A 9,688-nucleotide genomic window follows, 5' to 3' on the forward strand; every position below is an offset into this window, starting at 1 on the left:
GCATTGTACTGAAAATTGATAGGATGCTCTTATCTTGGTTCTCTCCAGTGTCTGAGGATCAGAGGATGCGGTGTGAGGATGATTTGTCTACTATTAGAAGGAGCTTGGATTTCCTTGGCCCTCAGGTGGAGGTTGCTGGTGCGACGCTACCGACAGAGGAGGTTCCTGACCAGAGTACGGAATAGGTGTTGGCTGTGACTGTGGCTGCGACGGCAAGGATGGCCCTTGTCCCTTCTTTTCATTTGGGTTTTTTTGTATGTGTACCTAACCACATATAGTGGTTCTTGTACTCTTTTGTCTGTCCCACCTGGGTTGGTGGCTTTTGTATGTTCCTGTTTTACTTAATTGAAGTGGTTTATCCACCTTTTCAAAAATAAAATAAAATAAATCAAATTAAAATAAAATTGTGTTATATATGCATATGTAGATGTTATTTTTCTTTTATATGTTAAAATTAATGTGGAATTACATATAACAACTAACAACGCCAGTCCAATAGATAATAATAATTAGTTGACAATGAGATTTATTTTTTTTTAAAAAAGGGATAAATCACTTCAAATTAGATAAATTATTCATTATTTTTTGTGACCGGAGGGGATAAATCAAATTAATGTTTTTTTTTCTAATAGTAATCAACAATTTCAGGCATTTAAAAGGGGAGAACAGTAAAAATCTAGATAATCTATTTCAGGTGATAAAGCAACAAAAACAGGAGTTAAAATGAAGTGGACACTAGCCAAGTAAACATTAAAAAAGTGATAATACTCTAAACAATGATCATCAAAACCAAATGGCAAACAAATTTATTCAGAAATATAATCTTCCTGTACACACACTTCTGCAGAAACAGAGGTAGAAGGGAATTTACAGCCAATTAGGATTAGCAGCATCCACATAAATCATATAACATCAACCTTTGCAAGTAATTATAGCTAAATCACCATAACTATATGAACTCAAAGAAGTTTTAAGGTACTAATAATGCATCTGTTCATTTGGGGTGAGAATGGGTAGAGAAGATAGCCGAGATTTGAATTAACTGATGAGAGGTCAATAGACTAAGCTAATGAACCATTGCTACACTTCATTGCCGAATTTCTTATGCAATTATAGGACGAACATCGTCTGCATCAACCAAGGTTTCGAGAAATGGAAGTAATGAAAGTAGTGCATGGTCTGATGGGTCATCAAACCAACTCATGATAGGTATACCATTGTTCACTTGCAACCTGAAAACCTGAAACAAATAAAGAACAGCATGACAATGTCTTCATTAATGATCATTAGCCAAGACTGTGAATTTAAAAGTTTATGCATGGAAGTTTACCTGAGGAGAATTGTCGATAATGGCAACTTTTGCTAGATCGATTCCAAGAACAGTGAGGTCTTTTGTATAGCTACCATCAGAAAAAATGCATGATTCCCGATAAATTCGACGCCCAATTAGCATTTTGTCTGGATCAAGAATATCCAATAACTGTTCAGCATAGATGCTTTGACTTGCGGTGAAAACAATAATCTCAAACATTTGAGCTACTCTCTCAAGGAAAATCTGAAGGTAGGGTCTCCGTTTCACATACACCATATGCTGTTTCAGGTTAAAAAATACAGGAAAAGAGAAGTCTGCATCTTCGCAAGGCTCCAGTGTAGAATGGACAAGAGTTTCTGCAAAGAAAACCTTGAGTGAAATAGAAATTTCTCAATGTTAACATTACTGCAACTACTGTTAGTCAAGTGATTCAACAGCCGCAAGTTATTTGGCTTTTTATTTTTTGAATCTCAAACTGAAAAATGGTTAATCTTATATCTGCTACTGGCAATCAAATTATACAAAGGGAATGGTTAATAGTACATCTAATAATGGCAATCAAATTATACAAAGCTTGATAGAGCCTACCTGTCTAACAAGGCAAGCATGCAGGTAGAGGTTCAAAATATTGAAAGAATAATAAAAAAAAACTAGCAGTGATAAATCATAAAAATAATAAGTTTTGAGTAGAAATACCATCCAAGTCTAGCACAAGAGTGATAGACTTCTTTTTCTGTGTTTCATTTGGTAACAAAATTGGCCTGATGGATGAAACTGCCTCAGGCAAATCAGGTAAATTTTTGAAAATTAGCTGTGGATCAAAGCATTCAGTTTCTGCAAGATCACCAGAGTGATAAGCTAGACCTTCCTGGTCAGATGATTTTAGTTGATGAATTGCTAGATACAGGTAGGCATCATCGGAGTCCACCACAGCGTCTTCAATGCAGGTCCCATCATGCGTATTAGTTGTTTCTATTGTTGACTCTAGAAATGGGAGTTTCATATATTTCTCAGATGTGTCTAACAGTATATCATCATTTATCTGTTCATAGTAAGGGCAAGTAACGTCCATAACATCAGCAAATGTCAACTCCCCGTCGAAAGTCAAAGCATTAGCACCCTCACAAATGAAGAAATCTGAAACACTGCAAGTTTGAAGGTCTCTTGAATGACAACTTCCATCATCACTTTCATCAGCAACAAGAAGAGGCAAAGCAGGTTGTTCAGCATCTCTAACTGCAAAGCAGGAATATGTTATGCTTCATGGGCTGATCAATAATTTTCCTCCTATTGGAGGATCAATCAAAAATAAAATATTGTAACATTGTGAAGAAGGAAAAAAAAAGTTAAAAAGGCGTTAATATGTCCATCACATCATGATAAGTTGGAAAATAGTCTGACCACCTTGATCATGGTGAAGATAATAAGAAATTTGAAGTTGCCCTGCCTTGCGCATCTTGCTAGGGCCATAAGATGCAAATTTTGACAATAAATTGCAAGTAATGAATAGCCAGAGCACAGACATTAAGTTTAGACAAATAAAGTAGCTAGTATATAATAATGATTTCAAATTAGCATAAGTAACCACTGTGCAGTTGACATGAAACACTTAACGATAAAGTCTCCTTAGTCAGCACCATGACAACTTTATCTGCTAGGATACGATCTGACATCCTAAAATTGAATATTTCCTTCAAAACTGACCAGTATAAATAACATATGGTGTATAGCAAGGCAGAAAGGTTGAAGATGTTTATATGGATACAATATGAACTCATCTGACACATTTAATTGAGTGCTTCAAGATTTGCACCAAAAATAATAATATTTCACTTTTGATTATGCATCTATCTACATGTCATGTTGTTTCGAGTGACCTAGTAAAATACATGCTCAGCATCCATACTAGCATTTCTGGATAAATGTTGAAACTGTTCCAACCTATGAAAGAACTTCATATAATGACACCGTGACACTAATATCTACGTGATGCATGATTCGGTGTGCTCACATTGACAGAGCCTGGTAAGCAAAAAGATCTTGTAGAGAACAGAAAAAGGAAGCCTAGGTTCAATTCAGGCATGTTTCATGCTTATTGAGCCACTCATTTTGTCTACATCAGCAAGACTATTCTTGATACCAGGAGGACTGTCTCGTATGCAGAAACATGCCAGAATTTGTGAAAGAATAAAATGCTAAACAATCTAAAACAAACTTTAAGACGGATTCAGAATGGTAAATGAGAATGTATCAAATGAATGCATATTGAAAGTCATAGACCAAGTAAAGATGATAATTTTGAATACACGTCGAAACTTGATACAAATGCCTTCCTACCTGAATTATTTATACCAATCATTTTGAACTCAGAATCTTCAGGCATCAAGATTGGAGAGAAGATCGTCTGCAGGATAGATGGAGATGTGATTGTTTCTAACCCCTGCAAAATGTAACCATTCTTATCTATAAAAATTGTAACTATATACAATATACAATAAGGTAAGGTGTGAAGGTATGACAAAGCAAGGCATAACCTTCATTAACTAAATATTGCATGTGAATAACTTGCAATGTTAAGAACATTATAGACATGACCAGGCAAGTAGTCATATGTGAATGCAAATATCAATCCAAATTCAAAATGCATGCCAAGAACTAAAACATATTAGGCATGAACAGGTTTTTGGCCATCATAAATATATAAAGTTAGGTTATTCATATATGACTAGCTTCAGTCCACATACGAAGTTATTCAATGTATAGGAGCAATCTTATGGTATGATCATAATGTTAAAATAGAAAATTTTAGGGACGGAAATTAGCAGAAACTGAAACTAGTGAAGAAGAAACAAAGAATGATTCAAAAATCAATTAATTATCTGGAATCCAATCAAGGTAGTAATGGAACAGAACACTAGCCCAAGTGCTGTACTACTAATACATAAGCTAATCTAAAACATGAGATATGAACAAAAATAGCATATAAACAGCATATCCGCCAAATAGGTGTTATGAAACTCAATGCCTCAGGTGCCCAGCAGTTGCCACATGATAATAAGGATGAATTGAGAAAACCAAAAATTAGCTAACTCCTATTGAGGCAGATTGTTTCTATTTGAGTATTAAATAGAGATGAATGTTTGTTTCAAACTAAACTACTCAAATCATTTCAAAAGGAACACTATCACCCTTGTTGACCTAGAAGAATATGCTTCTCAATTTCTGAGTTCTGGCATGTCTATCAAAATTTTCTTTTCTCTTCCATTATTCAGTTATATGACAATTATCCATCATTTTCTTCTGGCTCAAAAAAGCTGCGCCCCATGCTCTACAGAATTCTACTGGCAGTAGCTAAGAAGTGTGAATGCTCATGCTTTCAGCATTTAAATTGGAAAGAAAATAAGTGCCAAAAAAAAACAAAAAAGAAAAACAAAAAGCAAAAGAAAAGTTATCTTACTGTTCTTCCATTCAACATGGAATCACATAATAACGATGGTGGAAGTTTTGACAATTCAATTGAATCCCCAGCAAATAAGTCTTGGTAGTCACAAGCTTCATTGCTGTTTACAACTCGGTCAAATTCTTTAACATTGGAGGTAACTGTAATAGGCACACACGTTAAAGCTTTAAATTTGTAGATCAGGTGAGTAATCTTGCAAGAAACTCATGCCAAGTTACATATAGAATTGAACGCGTAATAGAGATGTAGATAACAGAGGTTTTGGACATCCGGAGCTTAAACCAAAAAAATAATATACAGAGCCAAACTGGTGAAGAGCATCCAGAGATAAACCATACTTTGCATCGCAAATTTCTAATTTAGGCGACAAGCATCTGTATGTGGGATTTCCTCTCCTTTTCTTATTGTTAGAAACAAAAATCACAAAAATAAAATTGGATATAAGCTATTATGCACGTCATAGAAACTGTACATAGTCTGCTTATCACCAGCTAAGATGTTCCAGGGCCCATCAAAAACTCACAATACCAAAGCCCATGCAATACAATATTAGGAGAGAACTTGCCCAGATGTTTACTAGTATGAGGCTCTAGCTAAAATGTCTGTGATTAATAGAAAACATACCATCAAAAGAATCTTGAATAAATGTGTCCAGCACTGCTTCTGTTTGAGTTGCTTTGACCTGAAGACGTGAACCTTTCGATGTTTTACCAGACTTACAACAAGAATGAAGACTCTGTCCTACACCTTCCATAGTTGGTCTACTCTTCACTTTAATTGCTGGCATGGAGTTCTGACTAATATATACAGCAATTCCACCAATCAGACACCGACTGCAATTAAGACAAACTTAATATTTCCATTAGTCATCAAAATAAATTAGCCAGGTAATTCAGGCCAAATGCATAATAAGAAAAATAAGTCCAAATCACTAAAATTTAAGAAAGCCACTGGTTTATTTATACTCTTCTAATCTTTGATCATCTACATACCACTTGAATATATTACCAAGAGTCTTCAGTATGAAAATTTAGTATAAATTCAAGTTCTCCCTCTACTTTCTGGAAAATAGGAAATACAATAATGATTTTGTTAATAATCTTTGACGCCATCATTGCTGATTGAACATCATCATTTGTGCCCTACTGTTCCACTAGGCCCAGAACCATCAAATTGCAGCTAATCAACCATTACGTTGATTGGTTATCCAATTCTATAGAACCTTATCTCCCAGGAAATGCAAAATCATGCCAAGAAGAAATGAGAATAACAAAAGAGCCAAGAAAGGGAAGACATGGCCATTAATTTAGAAGTAAGTTTGTCTTTAAAACATTAGGTTTGATAGGAATGAAAAGAGAAATAATTGACCAACTCTTGCTAACTGATCTTTACAATCCTTTGAAGCATTTATAATGGATATATTTAATCTGCACTAAACTCTGGTTCTTATGGATAACATGAAACATAAAATAACAACTGGAATTCTTGTTTGACTGATGGAGATGACGCATTGATATAAAGCTAGTTATAGTTTAACAAAATGCTCATGATGAACTGAAGATGGTGAAACAGAAAGGATAAGAAAAATAAGATGGATGAATAACCAGATTTATGTTGTATGGCTAGTCTATATATCCAGTGACAGATCAGAAGTCAATACCATCTCTTCAAATGCTTTGCTTTCCTGGACTCTACAGCAATTCTTTACAAGTAACCCTTACCCTGATGCCACAAGTACGACAAACGGTATTAACTTAAATACACTAGATACGACAAAAATATTTAGAACAGCTAGAGTGACATTAAGGAATCCAAGATGCCACAAGTACAACAAAAGGAATTAGTTTTAAAACATATAGATACGACAAAAACGAATATACCAGCCAGAGTGAAATTAAGGCATTAAGTGCAATCAGTGAAATCTACAAGTTTGATTACTATAATAAATTTTACTAAAAGTACATGAAGGCTATCATATATAGCTCAAGAAGAAAGTATTAATATCTGGTAAAAAATTTTGCATGCGTGACCATGGTTCTAAAAAATGTAAGATTTGTGTCTCATTATCAAAGTAAAAACAGCAACATTCCTGATCTCTTAACCTTCTTAACCAAAATCCATAATTGCTAGCCTTCCACAGTTCTGTATAAACATTTACACCTACAACCACAAAGATCGACCTCTGTAGCATGGTGATCGTAAATTTTCTTTCTAAGAAGCCTTGGGATCATAGTTTCAGGATCCACTCACCATCAAATCACAAATTTGGCAATAATTGCATAATCCCGCCTCAATTTTTACTAATAATATCACCAGGAGAATAAGATGTCATCCCCCAAATAGAACAAGAACTAATATAAACCTCACAACAATCAAATCACAGTTAGAACCACTAAACCTCTACATGAACTCCACCCAATTAAATTCCCCCCAGTAGCATACTACAAGCTCGCCTACAAACGATCAAGCCCCAAAATATCAACCCTGAGAGCAGTAGCACAATTAAAAAGGACCAAAATTACTCCTCAAAACAGCAACAGAATCCTGTCCTCGAGCCGAATTACACCAAGAAAAGAAAATCTCTCACCTTCCCATCGAAAAACCCAAATCCCATCCAAAATCAACCGAAATTCCCCCAAAAACCATCGCAAAGCAGAGACATAGCAACGAAATTAAAACCCAATAACCACAAGACCATCAAAACCTCGTCTTCCACCCAAACTACAACAAAACAAGAAAACCCCTACAAGTTTCCATTCAAAACCCCAAATTCCGCCCAAAAACAACCAAATTTCTCCGAAAATCGACCAAAACAAACACGAAAAAGAAAAAAAACAATAGCAAAAGCCAAGAATCACATACCCATATATGCAGCTCCCCTCCCTCCCTAATCCTCTCTCTACGCTCGCCTGAATCGATATCGAAACAGAGGAGAAAAAGGGGGAGAGAAAGTGAGAGAGAAAGAAGGAGAAAAATGGATCCTTGAAATGGTGCTCTATATATTAGTCCTCAAGTGAGAGACGACCCAACGGGGCCAAAACACGACGCCTCGCCGGAGATCCCTTACGGACGGCCCAGATTCGATCCCACAAGTACTCCACAGCCGTTCCCCTTAGGACACGTAGATGCTTCCTTGCCGAGTCATCACTTGCTTTCGCACGTGTGGAGGTTATGCGCTGAATGCGATGCGAGATGGACCACTGTAAGATGGACACGTGGTTAAAATTGGGAATTTGGAGGACGTGTCGAGATGGGAGTGGGTTTGCATGGGGATTCGTATTTTGAGGCAATGATTGGTTTATGATCGGTGGGGGTGAACGCACGTGAGATGCAGGTGATTTGGGATTTGGGAATTGCCGGCCTAAACAGTCAAGGGATTAAAGGTTGACTAGTACTGTTATATTATATATATGTTCTCATAAGTCTTTCTTTTCTTTTTATTATTTGTTATCTTGGTAAGAAAATTGTTGAAAATTTTTTTATGACTTACTTTTTCAAAGAAAAAAAAAGTTACGTTTAAATGGATAAAAATAATAATTTAAAACCAATTTTGGGGTTGAAAGAAAAATATAAAAAATATAAAACAAACAAAAAATCGGGAGCAGAGAATCGAGAGAAATAATAACAAGAGAAAATTTAGAGGAGAAGGAGAAAATTGTTTTTTAAAAAATAAAATTTTTTATTTTTTTAAAATATTATAAAAAGTCTCGAGTTTGAACTTTTCAGATTACAATTCATATTTAGGATCTCCTGTGAGAGTTGTGTTTGAGGATTAGTTACTGTTCTTCTCTCCAAAGTTACATAGTAGAGTTATTCATAAATTGTTAGTTAAGCTATATTAACTGGTGCATTTCTATATTCATTTATTTTTTGTTTTATCGTTTATTAACTTTGTAATATATATATATATATATATATATTATACGAGGGTATTAATCGTTCAACCTTTAATTTGATAAGGAAAAAGAATTATTATGATAGTGTGATCGAATCTTTTTTAAAAAATATTTAAAAAAAGTATATTTAAAAACATGTTGCTTTATGACTATGTTGCTATCAATGGTGCATGTGTTCCACATGATGATGATGTGCTCACATGATTATAGTTTTTGTTTTAAAACATAGATGCTGCATGAAAGGATAGTTACTTCTAGAAATTTGAGGAAGGATGGTGTACGTATATACACACATATATTATTTATTATTTGGAAACACTGTGAGTTTTATTAGGGATACATGACAAACTTGAATTCTCAAATAATATTTTTTTCAAATGTGAACAAGGGTGTTTAGAGTTGTTAATTCAACCTCATAGAAGCTTGACAATAGCCTCTCTATTCTTTGTCTCTACTTTGATTCATATAAGACTAGTGCCCGATGTAATGGTTGCCCTCAAAAATAAATAAAGTGTTTGGATTAATTTATAAATATATAAAACTTAAGAAGAGATGAAAAGCATGGGAACTTAATTTTATGAAAATGAAAATTTGGGATTTATTTATAAAATTTATGAGAACTATCAAATGAGAAGTTTTTAAAGGGTACTGCATAGAAAAATATGAAAAGATATAAGATTGAGGATTTGTTTTTAAATTTTGTTGAAAATTTGTAAAAATGTAAAAATTGTGGGTTTATTTACAAAAATTTGCAAAAAAAGTGAAGAGTGAACCAATGGTTGATTCCCATAAATTTTGTAAATTTGTAAAAAAAGTGGATTAATTGAGTCTATTATAAAAATAATATTAGAGGGTTAAAATGCAAAAAAAAAGGGGTTGTTTGTAAATTTTTGCAGAAATAGAGTTCTCTATAAATTTGCAAAACCTATCCTTTTGTATGGAGTCTCATTATTGTCACTTAACAGTCATATGAGGTTGGTGAGGATAATCCTTTGAAGCAAGAAACCTAGTATAGGGTCA

General features: G+C 34.4%; 1 protein-coding gene across 1 annotated transcript; it reads right to left on the reverse strand.

Moving 5' to 3' along the window:
- Window positions 1-777: 777 nt before the first annotated feature.
- Window positions 778-7,759, reverse strand: LOC120258796. The gene is made up of 8 exons (XM_039266230.1): window positions 7,635-7,759; window positions 6,433-6,494; window positions 5,397-5,605; window positions 4,770-4,912; window positions 3,650-3,752; window positions 2,009-2,548; window positions 1,331-1,668; window positions 778-1,240 (listed from the first exon to the last, which is right to left on the reverse strand). Exons 3-8 carry the CDS (start codon window positions 5,557-5,559, stop codon window positions 1,103-1,105), a joined length of 1,425 nt encoding a protein of 474 aa, XP_039122164.1. The 5' UTR covers window positions 5,560-5,605; window positions 6,433-6,494; window positions 7,635-7,759; the 3' UTR covers window positions 778-1,102.
- Window positions 7,760-9,688: the final 1,929 nt, after the last annotated feature.

This window comes from Dioscorea cayenensis, chromosome 4 (genome assembly GCF_009730915.1).
Source record: "Dioscorea cayenensis subsp. rotundata cultivar TDr96_F1 chromosome 4, TDr96_F1_v2_PseudoChromosome.rev07_lg8_w22 25.fasta, whole genome shotgun sequence".
NCBI lineage: Eukaryota > Viridiplantae > Streptophyta > Magnoliopsida > Dioscoreales > Dioscoreaceae > Dioscorea > Dioscorea cayenensis.

Bases quoted from the DNA above. Each gene is read 5' to 3' on its own strand.
- LOC120258796 (XM_039266230.1), bottom strand. From the start codon at position 5,559: ATGCCAGCAATTAAAGTGAAGAGTAGACCAACTATGGAAGGTGTAGGA. The intron at 1,669-2,008 runs GTATTTCTACTC...TTTTCTTTGCAG, and splicing joins TCTTGTGCTAGACTTGGATG to AAACTCTTGTCCATTCTACA. The intron at 1,241-1,330 runs GTAAACTTCCAT...TATTTGTTTCAG, and splicing joins TTATCGACAATTCTCCTCAG to GTTTTCAGGTTGCAAGTGAA.